At 38.2% G+C, this 15,232-nt stretch overlaps 1 protein-coding gene across 1 annotated transcript; it reads left to right on the top strand.

Annotated features, from left to right (window-relative positions):
* The first annotated feature begins 11,876 nt into the window (after positions 1–11,876).
* Positions 11,877–15,195, top strand: LOC113322088 (histone-lysine N-methyltransferase, H3 lysine-9 specific SUVH1-like). The gene is made up of 2 exons (XM_026570109.1): positions 11,877–14,436; positions 14,900–15,195. Exon 1 carries the CDS (start codon positions 12,247–12,249, stop codon positions 14,380–14,382), a length of 2,136 nt encoding a protein of 711 aa, XP_026425894.1. The 5' UTR covers positions 11,877–12,246; the 3' UTR covers positions 14,383–14,436; positions 14,900–15,195.
* The last annotated feature ends 37 nt before the right edge of the window (positions 15,196–15,232 follow it).

Genomic DNA, 15,232 nt, shown 5'->3' with positions numbered 1-15,232 from the left:
TTTTCTTTGTAATAATGAGGAGCTAAACCCAATCCTTCGGGCTATGGAGGAAGCCGTTGTTTCGGTAAAAGTGATATATTTCCATTAATTAATTACAACAACTCTATTATGATTTTTGCATTGAACTAAAAATTGTTTATATGATTTTGATTAGTTAGGTGTATTTTCTCTTGATAGAATATGCTTGCTTTAGGGTTTTGATATTCTATGCTTGGATTAACATCTATTTTTTTGGAAATCTACATGTCTAGGCAATACTATTAGAATCAATTTAAATGTTGAGTTGCATAATTATTGTTTTATTAAATCACTAATATCGACCAATGGTGGAATCCTAGCCCCATTCTCTCCATAATTTTCACAACATCTTTTTAATTTAGCTTGCTATGTTTATTTATAAAAATTAAGTCTAAAAATCCGCTTTCACAAGTCTCAACGAACCTTTTTACTACAAGTTTTCTGAAGAATACGACATCAAACAAGTTTTCTCCACACCATACTATCCCCGAGGAAATGGACAAGCGGAGAGTAATAACAAAACTTTGATCTGAATTCTCAGCCGAACAATTCATGATAATATTCGAACTGGCATGAACAATTGCCATGGCTTTATGGGCCTACCGGACCGCACCAAGGAGTTCAATCGGAACTTCACCATACTCTCTTGTCTATGGAGCTGACGCCATACTCCCAGCAGAAATCAAGATTCCTTCAGCAAAAATCGCCATATCCAGTGGAGTAAAATGGGATGAAGCAGAAGTGTCCAACTCAAGGATCGCTAAACTGGACATGCTTGAGTCAAGGAGGGCTAAGGTAGAGAAATATGTGGAAGCATACAAACAAAGGATATCCAAAGCTTACAACAAAATGGTAAGACCTCGAACTTTCCAAGTAGGAGATCTGGTACTAAAGACAGCAAAACACATTCAACAAGATATGTCTGCTCCCAAGTTCTCTCCAAAATGGGAAGGACCATATGTAATCATCAAAGCAGTGTCCAGTGGGTATTAAAAGATCTTGCCATTGACGGAGGAGTGGAAGGAAATATCATCAACGGTAAATGGATCAAAGCATATTATGCCTGATCCGTAGAAAACCATTACATTTTCATAATTTCAGGCATTTCTCAAAATGTAATTTATATTCCTCCAAAGAGTGTGCAAAATACTCCTTTGTTCATTAAACATTTCATAAATGAATAAAAAATTCTTTCGTACCATGATCAATTATACTACCTAAGAAAAAGCCCAAACTTATTCGAAAACAACAATCATACATGCTCAATCAGAGTAAACCATCCAGCAGAGAGTAATTCTTAAAAACAGCCACTTCAAGCTTCTTTTGAAAGTTTTTGGTCTTCATTTTCAAGTCCTTGGCAGCTTTCCCGACTCTTGCCGATTCCAAGGCAAGTGCCTTCTCCTCTTCCAAGAAAGCAGTTGTGGTAGAAATCGCATCAGCAGCCGCTGCCACCCTGTGAATTTTGATCATCTCGAGCCGAAGACGAAGCCAGCCTATGTTGAACCGCAAGGTTTCACAGTTTGAAATCATTTCATCCCACCTGTGCAGTTCATGATTCTTGATATCTCGCAGATTCATCTCGTTCATCTCTTCAATGATCGGTAACAATCCGGCAACCGTAGTCAGAAGGGTTGGGAGAAAGCCTCTTCATATTTCCGTTGTAGTAATGTGCCCGTACCTTCTCCAAATATTGGTATACAGAAGTACGTGACATTTGGGAATGAAGAATCCACCGACCACCTCATTATTTGGGGAAGTATTAGTCATGGGAGCTTCAAAGGGGAGTCCAGTTGTTGGATGCTAGTGAATGTGAGATCTAACCCCAACCTCCACGGAATCAATAGAATCTTCGTCAACATGGTTGCTGTTATCGTCAACCACGACCACGGACTTCCCATTCCTTCTCTTTATAGCATCAACGACAACACGAACATCAACCTATGGCAAAGTGAAGGAGTGTTTTATTTTATCGGACATTAAGCATGGAAAACCTCAGCTGAGAATTTATGGAATTACTTACAGATGCTCCAGCTTCAGTATGTGTACCGGGCAGGGGCTTTAACAGTCCGCTTAGGCCTCAAATTATGCGAAGAATATGGATTCTTCTGATTATCCTGCAACAAATTATTTTTCTATGATCAATAATTCTGATCAAATGGGGATGAAGGAAATATAGGACTTACTGAGACAGACGCTTCTACTTCATGCTTTGATTGAGGTTCTTTTTGAGAAGAAATACTACTGCTGGACATGACGACGAGAGGTATTATTATGATCAAAATTACTTCTGATAATACACATGGAAGGAAACGAGATGCTGTTTAAATAGAAAAATCTAAACATTGAAGGTCTGGATGCTTATCCTATAGTGGATATAGTCAAATCTGTTGCGGTTTTTATTGAAACCCTAATTCTCGAATCAGTGTATCCGGTATCATAGAAAAAGTGCGACAATACTGACAATACTGGGGACTGACAGCTCATGCGTATTCAACATGACAATACTGGGGACTAATAATTCGGATGTAATCAACGTTGCAACCGTGAATTAATGATATGACAGGTCACGTGTCTCCTAGCCAGTTGTATAATCATGCTTCATGGATAATTATTGTCTACATGGACATTGGTTCATCCTATTCAGTTGGAGATGTGAAGAAGATTTGGCAAAAGATACGACAAGGGATTATGGTTCAAAAATAATCTCTAAAGAAATATCTCTACAACAAGACTGCTAAAATAACCAGAAAATGTCTACTTCAACAAAAACAAATAATCTCAGAGAAATTCATAAACAAGATTACTCGTCAGATTCATCAGAGTCATCAGATTTTCCAGAATTATCAGATTCATCATCATCATCTTTTGTGGAGTCATCTTCAAATTCTTCATCGGAATCACTATCAGGACCATTGACGAAGTCTGGATGAATCTCAGGATCGTTGTACAAGGAATCCCAGTACTCTTCTTTTTCACGCTCAGCTTCAAGGTTAGCTTTGACCAGTTTCTCAATCTCTTTGGCACGCCGGTCTGACTTAATCTTGAGATCTCGTGGCACCCATATGGGTTCATTCTCCGAAACATCAGAGTCATAGGGTACACCGTCAGCTCGAGATCAAAGTTTCTCCTCAGCTGCTAGCACTCTACGCTGGACCCGGTCTCTTCTTCGTCGATAATCATCCATCTTGTCATCTTCGGCTTTTCTCTTCATGAACTCAGCATAAGTAACTCTATGGTCATTAAGAGGTGCATTATGCTTCACTCCCTAAGTGCGGTTCATCTTAGCTCGTGATTTGGCTGAGGAAGCTTCAGAATCCTCTTCAGAAGAGCTGGAAGGATAGCTGTAATCATAATCACTGCTGCTGGAAGTCACCATTTTCTGGAACCAAGAGCACAAAATTACAGATATGCTGATAATAAATCCACTAAAAAAATGGTAATTCTTAACTCTTACCTCTTTATAATTCCATTAGCACGGTGATTGTGATGCAAGAGTTGGAACTTCAAAACCTTGCTCATTTTTTCGAATCCACAAAAGACGAACAAAACTCAGGTTTTCATAAAATCACGAACACTTCCATCATGCGAGCATTAATTACCGGATTATATACATATATGTGTATAAATAAATAAATAAAGAAACGTGATTAGCTCACGTAAAAAAAAATATCTTTGTGGAGGCTCCACAGTTTGATAAAAAAAAAGATTTCTTTTCCTTCGTATGGGCATTTTTCTTTGAAACGAAGGTTTATTTCGGTCTTGTGAAAAGTTCACACCTTTTAAGACAAAGTTTTAGTTTCCATGAAGGCCCATAATCAAAATTTTATCACTGTAAAAGTTAGGGATTATTACCAGTCTCTTGAATTAACGATCGAACGAACATACGTTTAGTAAAATAAGGGTTCTTCTACAAAACTGACACTCATATATGCACCTGTATATAAAATTTTAGCATGATCAAAGCATGAACAACTCATGAATAAATCATCAAAATTCTAAAAAAAATAATAATAATAATTTGACGCACCTGACATTGCTGGCCGGAAACTGGTCGGACGGTGATCGGGCGGCGGCTCCGGCGAACTTCTGGCGATTTTTCCGCTGCTGACATGAGGGAGATGAAGAAGCAAGGTAGGTGGACGGTTATGTGAAGGTGAAATAAAAAAAAAAGAGGGGGGGGGGGGTTAATTCCTTTTATATCAAATTTTATTTCCAAAACCTAATTTCACAAGGATTTCCTTATTTGGGCCCGGCCCGTGAATCCTAAACCGGCCAAGGTTCCACCATCAAATCAGCGGTTTTACACCAATTCATGCTCATTATACGATTCTCTATCATGCCACTGGGATCTCCGTTCAAGCCGTGGATTCGCTCGCGCGATCAAAAAATCCGGTAACATCTTATCTTACGACTAAGTTCAATTACTTATTTCGTTCACAACTTAAAATCACCATTTATTGCTGACTGAGGAACATGATTGTCCCTCACTAAGCAAGGGACTTAATGTAGATGGTGGATTTTCGACAAGGGTTAAAATTATAAAACCATAATTATACATGCTCCTGGTCCAACAATCATATGAGTATTGAGGCTCATGTCTCTCATTGAAGCATGAAAGCTCATGCCATGAAACCTCTGACTGAGAATATTGTCTCTCAGAGTAAATGTAGATGTGTAGTCTCTCAACTGAGGCAACAACACATATCATGAATACTGAGCAATTTCAGTAATTACTTCTATATAGAATCGAAAGATTGGACGGCTCCTAGACAGCTTGCCTGCTAGTATAGAGCAATAACGTCTTCAAGATGCAACAAGGTTTTCCCTGACTATATAAAGAAAATATGACGCTTCAACAAGCTCATGTTACTCAACTCTCAGATAATTAATGCTCCTAGACAGCATGCCTGCTAGTATAGAGCCATCAATTAATTATCTCTAATCCTTAAATTCATTAACTGAATATTCATAAATATTTTACGTTCTTCATAATATTTCATTACTTCAATTCGTGGTTCTTCCCAGCAGAATTCCATGGATTAGTAATAAATATTCAACTTACGGGCATCTAAGCAGCTATCGAGTAAGCCCCGACTAAAATGGTGCAAGTGTACTCAACAATAATGAACAAACGAGCACCTAAATGCACTAACGATCATTCCAAAACACGAAGGAACAATGAACCTATGCAAAATGGGATGAAAAATAATTATAATAAAATATTAGCAAAGGCGCCAGAGGACTGGGCTCACCGGCCGGCCAGTCAAGCCGTGGCCAGTCCCAAGCCTAATTTCATATTTTATCATGTTTTATTATTTTTCCATGGTCTCATGAAAGTCCTTTCATTTGAGAAAATCTCCTTCGTCTCAAGGGAACTCCCTAGTCCATGGTGTTTCCTCATGTCAAAGAAAATAATAAAAATAATAAAAGGTGTCGTGGGACCGATCTTACTAGCCGGCTGGCCATGCCCTAGCCGTGGCCTGTCCCACACCTCATGGTTTCTTATTATTTTATTATTTCCCTCATCCCATGAAAATTCTATGATTTCATGATATTTCCCTAAACTCATGAAAATTATGTAAAATTAGGGAGAAAACGCACGGGACAGGGCTCATTGGTCGGCCGCCATGCCTAGCCATGGCCGGTCCCACACGCCCTTGTCTCATTTTTTTAATATTATTTGTTTCCCTCATCTCATAGAAACTCCTTCACTTCAAGCAAACTCCCTAGTTTCAGCAAACTCCTTGATTTCATGATATTTCCTTAAAATTATGAAAATAATATAAAATTGGGGAAAGTGACATGGGACCTTGCCCATTGGCCGACCGGCCATGCCTTGGCCGTAGCCGGTCCCACACTTCATGACTCCCTATTTTATCATTATTATTTACATAATCTCATGGAAATTCCCTAACCTCATGAAATTCCTCAGTTTCATGGTATTTCCTCCACATCAGGGAAAATACATAAAATTGGGAAAGGTGCTGCGGGACTGAGCTTGCTAGCTGGCCGGTCATGCCCTAGCCGTGACCAGTCCCACACCTTGGAACTCCCTATTTTATTAATTATTTTTCATCATCTCATGAAGATTTCACAGTTTCAGCAAAACCCCGAATCCTTCATATTTTCTCAAAATGTAGCTCAAATGCGCATCAGGAAATATCAAAACTCTCAGGACTAAGATACGGACATTATGGAGATGCAGGCATGTATCCTTGCCGACCAAGGCCGGACCTAAGGCTTGCAAATAGCCGGTCCCGCATGTTTTAATAATTTTGACCTAATTTGCTCAATTGCTCAAATTGGGTCCAAACTCTTCTCAAACAACTTAGAATTTTCTCAAACGACCATCATCTGGTCCCATGACCACCAAGATCCGTCCCCATGACCCCTTGGTCGGTCCCTCATCTCTCCATAATCAGGTTTTACTACCTAACGCTCACACGAGTATTGTTTTAATAAATGATTAAACCAGCATTTAATCATCTTTTCACCAACTGGTTTTCAGGAGACTTTGGTATTTTGCTTATTTGAGCATATGGGTGTTGCATATCGACTCTTCATCCCATGTAGCCGGCCCTCCTTCACTCTGTGGTTGATTTTTCAATAATCATCGATTGATCAAAAATTAGGGTTTCGAATCCAGAGCTCTGCAAAAACGTAATTATGAGAAGATTTAAATACTAATAATTTTATGATGATCCCGTGATCAACACTTTTATTATTATGCTCGGCCTAGATGCCAGTATCTTAAATTAATATTTTATTTTATCTGGTCCTGACACCAATAATTCATCAGATGAGAAACACTTGCTCATACGAGCAATATTTGCTCAGACTAAGGGATATTGGTTTAACTATCAATATTCAATGATTCAGCAACATTTGCTGACCTTAAGTTATCAACATTTATTCGACAATATACTTTTGTCTCAGCAGGCATGTTCAATTCATGAGTCTCAGAACATTTGAAAATCATGTTCGACTCAACAACACAAGAACTCATTGTCCCATAAAGTCATCAACTGACTCCACAATCACGAGATGTCAATCGTGTCACATGGGGGATATTAACTAGGGTTTTGGTTTGGCGGTCTACGACACGTGTCTTCATACACACGATGAGAATGTGAGCAAGTCGAGCAGTCAGCTGGAGGAGTTAGCAAAGTAGTGTGTGGAAAATTAACCAAGTCTCCGCACGATGAGCACCTGGTTTTGACACGATTTCCCACTTCCCCACTCTTTGACTCCAGCAACTCTCACACTTCATGGGATCAAGGTTTTTAGCACCTGGTTTTGTTAGCAGCCGTTTTTCTTGCTATCTCGCATTTTCCGTCCTCTGCTTCATTCCTTTGGTTCGTTCGAGACGGGTTTTGAGATCTGCCTCTTGTAACAGCAGGTCGTTAACTTGTTGGTACATCACTTGGTTTCTGAATGTCTTCGTCTTTTGTTGTCCTGGAATCACAGAAAAAGATGACAAAACTTTCTACTTGGGTGCCTTCGTTAAAGTGGAAATTAATGCTCTCACACAGAAGACGTGTAAGCACCTTTTTCAGAAAAAGGACTGAAATGGTGTTTTTAGTTTTTTGAAAAAGATAGGTATTGTAATATCTTATGACACCCTTGGAAAAAACAACATTAAATGCTGAAAACAATTGAAAAAGGTGTCAGATCTTCCAACATAAGAGGTTATTAAATGCTTTGTAAGATTTATTCTCCTTAAATTCTCACTGAGATTCCTTAGAGCACAAAAGTACTCAGATTAAAAGGATATTTTGTCGGAAAATGTTGTTTAGTACAAAACAAAAGTTTTAACGTTTTTTGAACACGTTTTTGAAGAAAAAATCTGTAGATCTGTAAGGTTGTAATTCTTTGGAGGCTATGAACTCAAAGAACTTACGTAAATAACAGATGAACGTATCACTAGAAATGAGATCCACCCTTTTTATTCTCAAATCTCTTCATCAAGGAAGATATATAAGTAAATCTAAATAACGAAAAAATAAAAACTCAAGCTGGTGAGCAAATCCTTCTTGCGCCAAACTGTGACTACTAATTTTCCCATAATCTACGTAATGAGTACAGTTCGGAGGATATGATACTAAGTAATATAGATGCCTCAGCTGAACTGATAATGCTAAGTAATAAATGGTACTTAAGATAACAATAATAACAAAAAACTCAAATATAAAGTAAATGCTTCTAAGTTATCAAGAGACACAAGAGATTACGTGGTTCTACTTTCTTCTACGTCCACGGGGGTAGTGAGTGATTGTTTTTATTATGTTATGGTGGTTACAAAGATCTTAAATGCTTCCCAAAGTAATACAGAGAACTCAAGTTGTAGTAAATACTTAATTTCTAAATATTAAAGAGGTATAAGCTTAATACTAATCCAGATATATCTTTGTTGTCTTTGGGTCCATCGTATCCTGATATATCTTCCGTACAAATGGTACCTTCGTTCACCACATGCTTTCTCCAGTCGAACTCTGCCACCTCAGCTGACCCACGTTCCTTCGGGAACTTCCCAGCCTTGGTACAGATTGTACCTTCGTTCACCATGAACCTTCGCCATTCAGACTGCTCCACCTCGTCTCTCTCCACGTGCCTTGGTGAAGCGTGTAGATAAGGGCTCGCTGCATTAAATGCTGATTGTGTATGTCATCTACTTCTGTCCCTTCGCCAGCTGGTACTCCTAGGCTAGGTTTTACTTTATCATCTTAGCCTCGAGGTATGCTTCCTCGAGATAAGATAAAGCATATCAAGAAGGGATCTGCTGCTCCTCAAACTCCTGTGTTTTGCGAGGGATACACAGTTATCTTGCACGCGACCATTGAATCCGTGACACGTGCTCCACGGAATATTGATATTCACAGTACCTATGGTTGTTTGGAACATGAATCCATAGAACATCTCTTTCTTCACTGTCCCTTTGCTAAGCTATTATGGGCTACAAAACCTTTTCCAGTTGATTTAAATTTTGATAGATCTACTACCTTTTTAGGTGTCTGTAAAAATTGGATTGGTAAAGAAAACCCAGTCATTCCCATAAAAATAATCATGAAAAAAATTTGGTTTATATGCAAGGAAAGATGTAATAGATCCTTCGAAAAACAACAACAAACACATACTCAATTAGCCTTATAAATACAAAGACACTTCACCTTTCGGCACAAGGACAAATAGTCGGTCAAACAAGTCTCAGCTGGTATAGTGGAAAAACTTAAATGAACAGCTCCCAGAAATTCTCAAAAGAAAATTAATTTAGATGCAGCCTGGATTTCAATAAATGCACCAGCAGATTTTTCTTTAATCTTCAAAAATGATGCAGGGAGTTTCGAACAGGGCACAACATGACCTATCTCAGCCTCATCCTCAGAAGAAGCAGAAGCTTTAGGGATTTTGCAGGCAACACATTAGGCAACATGGGAGAGACTGTCAAATTTCAGTAAGGAGGGAGACATCAAGAATCTTTTTGACTACTTGAATGGAAGATCATCTCAAATTACTTGCAGAACCAGGCTATCATGGATGAAGTAAAAAGAGAGTTTAATCTCTGTCAGAATTTTTTAGGTTTTTTTTTTATATTCCAAGATCAGCAAACAATGTAGCTAATATTCTAGCCAAGGAGGCTAAATCTTTTAGAATCGTGTTAATTGGAGGGATAAACCTCCATCTTGTATTTTGCATACTTTAAAAATAGATAAATCTAATGTTCGGATTGGAGTTGATAGTCCAATATTAAATGGCTCTACTAATCCTGATGCAAGGATTACTAACCCCCTAACTTAGTCTTTTGAATGTATTTTAACTTACAAAAGAAAATACTGTAACAATTACAAAATCAAAATTTATACGGAAAATATGATAATCCAGATCTAGAGACGAAGGAATATAGAAGAGGAGAATATTTGGATAATAGAGAGACACTACGCACTTGTAAAACACTTTTTTTTTGCTAAGAAACAAACATTTCATTCAAAAAAGAAGGAAATTACAAGCTTCTACAATGTTTTTATTCCTGTCATAACAATTCATAAAAGGTGGAAGAGAAGACCACGAATCTTTAAGATACAACAGTCTGGCACGGCGTGCAAGCCGATCAACCAATTTATTTTTAACACGCCTAATATAAACGAGCCTACAGACACCACTTCTAGATATAAGACTTCTACAATCAGCAAGAAGATCCCCACATCTCCATCCGGCCGAGCAACTATCTTCATTTACAAAATCAACCACTTGAAGGCAGTCACTAACTAAGAGAACTTTGGACAAGTTCAATTCCCTGACCCATATTAAATGGGCATCCTATATTCTTGGTATTGCTTCGGTATTTCCTATTCGTCTTCCGTACGTACTTACTATTTTTTCCCTCGTGACTCTTTCGCGTCCCAACTCGCTCACAAATCATTTCAAATCGAGTGTCATTAACATGATTATTTTGAACTACCACGCACATGTTATCTTTTGCCTTGTTCATAAGCCATTCCTTTGCCTCCTTCTTACTTCCAAATGTCTAAACGTGCATAAAACAAAACAAATCTAATAAGCATAACCATTTAACATATAAATTTTGAAAAAAAAGAAAAGTAGTGATGAGTATACCAAATCGTTTGCATAGTATAGGGAAGTGTCGGGCCTCAAATAGAAATCATCAACAAACTCTTCAACGGCCTGCATATGAAAGCAACAAATTATTATACAATTTAATCGGAGGTTATTAAATAAGTCAAACTGCCGAATATACTATATTCGGAATCCTATCGGTTACCCAAAACACCCGATTTATGCAAATGAATGTACACAGTTTACTGAGTGCAAAAAATGATATAATCGGAATCTAAAATATATAGTAAAACAGCCGAATATAAATAACCGAGAGATAACTTTAATCGATAAACATCCGATTTTCAAGTTTTCGGAAATTTTATTTTGAGGCCACTGTTATATTCGCCAGTCAAATAATGTTAAACTATTACCGATTGTAAAGGATAAGAATACTGAGTTTTGAATTTTTTTGAGGAATTCGTTTTTGGGGCCATTCGGAGGTAAATAACTCTACATAACTACCGAATGTAGATTTTTTTGGAAAACCAGTTTGGGGTTTTTTCTCATATTCGGCAGTAAACTACTATCTTGGAACTACCGAATATACATATTTGGTACTCAGTGTGTTATATTCGTAAGTTTATTCGAAAAATTATCTACCGAATCTGGGTAGTTCATGGCATTCAATGCATGCAATAATCGGTTTTTCTTGTTTACAAAAGCACACAAACGCATGCAAATCGAGTATTTGAGTTTCTTAACACAATACCTGTGTTTTACATGCATCGTTAGCTTCAATATCAGGCGATTCTCCATTTTCTTCCATGAAAGGGTCGTCTAGGTTTTCCTCTCCACAAAAGTTTGGATCATTCAACATATACCCCAAATCGTCTTCGCCATGATTCTCACCTTCTTCTTCATATCCATCCATTTTTGTAGTGATAAAATGGGTTTTCCCTTTTTTCCTTCACCTTCTTCTCTATAACTCTAACAACTCAAAAATGAAAAAGAAATGGAAAAAATGAAACAGAAATCATTCTAATACTGCACCGACTACAATCGGAAGTCTGGGTAAATTTTTGTCTTCCGATTGAAATCGGAGGATAAAAATGTTATCATATCCTCCGAATATATAAGAGTAATTTTACCATTACGAATTACGCGAGATAAGGACTGGCTACATTTTCCCTTTGGGTGACCTTTTTTGTTTTATTGTTAGCCCCAAAATCCTTTTGAGTGGCCCCTAAAAACGCGAGGTTTAAAATCCCTTTTAGAAACTCAAGTTACTAAAAAGGTCATCAAATTTGTCTCTCTGAGTGATTCTTTCAAGCTCCTGAGTAGAGGAGCTTAACTTTCAGACAGACAGAGAGACTTGCACACACCCAGATCTCAACGAAAACTTCTCATCTAGATCTCATCAGTCTCTCGCCTTGAAGAAAAAACAAAAACAAAAAAAACATTTAAGGTTGTTCTAGATCTTCTCTATTCCTCGATCTTCAATGTATTGAGCTCAGAGACTGTAACTAAATTGGTTGGTAAGAACTCAATTTATTTTTGTCTGTAATTGTCGTACTAGTTGTTGTTGTTGTTGTTGTATGCCCTTGCATGTTGTTTCTAGGGTTCATTTCTGGTTTCTAAGTTTGAGTAAAAACTAGTAATTGTTTGAGTTTAAAGATGGAACAAACAGAAGTGGGTTCATCTTCAAGTGGTTATGATAAGTCACAAGTTATAGATGTAAGGCCATTAAGGTGTTTAGTTCCTTGGTTTCCAGCTCCACCATTAGGGTATCAAACTCCACCTCCATTTGTTTATGCACCCCCTTTTGGTCCTTTTCCTCAAGGCTATTCTCCATTTTACCCTTTTTTTAATCCTTCAGAACCTCAAAGAACCTCTGAACTAAATTACCCACAAAACAACCAGAACAATGGAACTGCAAATCAAGATGGTGGTAGTGGTTTTGGTTACAATAATAATGTTGATAACGGGGCTTCGCCTTCGTATTATACACCTCCTCCTGCACCACGATATAATGCAGAGAATGGTGATACTACACGGTCGAGAAAGAGTTCAAGCACCAGAGGTGATTCTGTCGTGCTAATATCAGAATCTGAAGAAGATGGTTATAGTAATAGTAAGAAAAGAACAGCTAATTATTTGAGCAGTATGGATATTCAAGAAAGTGGTAGCAGTCAGAGATCTAGGTCCCGGCCTAAGAAAATAAAGCCCAACCCTGATCTCAAGTTTATGGTACCAGCTAATGGAGATAGAGAGACCGTTAATGACCTTCTATTAAAATTCGATGCACTGAGGCGGAAACTTGCCCAGATAGAAGATACAAAAGAAGTAACAGCGGGTATAAAACGGGCGGATTTAAAGGCAGGGACATTAATGTTCAATTATGGGCTTCGGACAAATGCAAAGAAGATTGTAGGAATTGTTCCTGGTATTGAGATAGGAGACATATACTTTTTTAGGATGGAAATGTGTTTGGTGGGTTTGCATGCTCCTGTTATGGCTGGGATTGATTACATGAGTCTTAAAATTGATCAAGAAGATGAAACTTTGGCTGTGAGTATTGTATCGTCTGGAGGATATGAAGATGATGCTGAGTATGGTGATGTATTAATTTACAGCGGACAAGGTGGTGCAGCTAACAAGAAAGAAGGAAAAGAAGCATCAGATCAGAAGCTCGAAAGGGGAAATCTTGCTTTGGAGAGAAGCTTGCGCAGAGGTAATGACGTAAGGGTTATTCGAGGTATGAAGGATGTGGGAAATGTTTCTGCCAGGATATATGTATATGATGGTCTATATAGACTTCAAGAGTCATGGACAGAGAAAGGGAAGGCGGGGACCAATGTCTTCAAGTATAAATTGGTCAGAGTACCTGGGCAGCCTGAGGCATTTATGCTTTGGAAATCAATACAGCTTTGGAGGGATAATACAGTCTCCAGGCCTGGAGTTATACTGCCAGACTTGACCTCCGGTACAGAAAAGGTACCAGTTTGCCTTGTGAATGATGTGGATGCTGAGAAGGGCCCGGCACATTTTACATATGTTCCTACTATTAAGTATTCAAAACCAATAAACTCGATGCAACCTTCTATTGGGTGCAACTGTCGAAGTTCTTGTGCCCCTGGTGATCCAAATTGTTCTTGTGTGATAAAAAACAATGGTGATCTCCCATATATTTCCAACGGGGTGCTTGTGATTCGAAGTCCCTTTGTTCATGAATGTGGTCCCTCGTGCCTGTGCTACCCTAATTGTAAAAACCAAGTGTCTCAAAATGGCTTGAAAATCAAGTTGGAGGTGTTTAAGACTCAAGGTAAGGGTTGGGGTCTGCGGTCTTGGGATCCTATTCGTGCCGGTACGTTTGTATGTGAATATGCTGGTCAGGTTGTAGAGCTGAGCAGAGTAGATGTGGATGAAGACGATGAGTATATCTTTAACGCTGCTCGTTCTTTTGACAAGAATTTCAAATGGAATTACTTACCTGAGATACTAGAAGAAGAGAAACCTACTGATCCAGATGAGGTATCTAGTACCCCATTATCACTAAGAATAAGCTCAAAGAGTTTCGGGAACGTAGCTCGGTTCATAAACCATAGTTGCTCCCCCAACCTATTTTGGCAGCCAGTCTTGTACGACCATAATGATGAAAGTTGTCCGCATATTGTGTTTTATGCGATCAAGCACATTCCCCCAATGACAGAGTTGACATTTGATTATGGGCCTGCCCCGGGTAACAATGGTAATTCTGGTAGGAGTGAATGCTTATGTAAATCACCAAAATGCAGAGGTTTTTTTGGCTAGCAGCTTAGAAACAGAAAGCTGAACTTGTATGGAACTCCAGAGCGACACTACAGGGTGAGTGGTATTTACATCTCTCTGTTTGCATCATTGCTTTCTTGCTCATCTTTTTGTGTTGAGTTTCACCATTCCATGCATGATATTATTTAGAATTTCTTTTGTGTTCTATTGAATTTTTAGAAGCTTGTTGGGTCCTTAGGAACTATGATGTAGTAGCTTAACAAAGGTTCGTGATTAGTTGTACGTTAACTCGTAATACGAGTTAAAAGTCGGAAAAACTACCAATTTTCTCGTTTGTTTAGTTATGAGGATCCCATGTGTTCCCATTGTCTGCATATCTACCCATGTAGACGCAGTGTTGTTATGCAGATTCTCGTTCTCCTTTATTAACTTCATTACTTCTGTAATGAAGCTTGGTAGTTCATCTTGAAGTGGACTTTACATGTTAAGTTGATATCAGAATGTGGCATTTGTATGTCTAATAGGATGATATGTGACAATTTCCTCTCTTTTTATTCAGTTCTTCATGCTGGAGGACGAGACTTGGACAGGATACAGTGTACCCAGGGCTTTTTTTGTTGTAATGTAATATTCCTCTTCTTTTTTTTGTCTATTTTGGAGAGAGGGGTACAAATTTTGCAGCTACAGATCAAGTTATGGAACAACAGTGTAAAGGGTTCCTGTAATAAAACTAGTATGAATCAGTCCAAGGGGTTCTCCTAATGTATCTTGTATCAATCAGTACACTTACGGCTTTTAAGTTATCGGATCTTTGATGTGTTTCCTGTTGTTGTATTTTTGTTGTTTTAAACTTAAGTTGCTTCGTTTTTATTACACTTTTGCTTGATTCTCT

The sequence above is a fragment of the Papaver somniferum genome, chromosome 11 (genome assembly GCF_003573695.1).
Source record: "Papaver somniferum cultivar HN1 chromosome 11, ASM357369v1, whole genome shotgun sequence".
NCBI lineage: Eukaryota > Viridiplantae > Streptophyta > Magnoliopsida > Ranunculales > Papaveraceae > Papaver > Papaver somniferum.
This window is presented reverse-complemented; position numbering and strand designations above follow the sequence as displayed.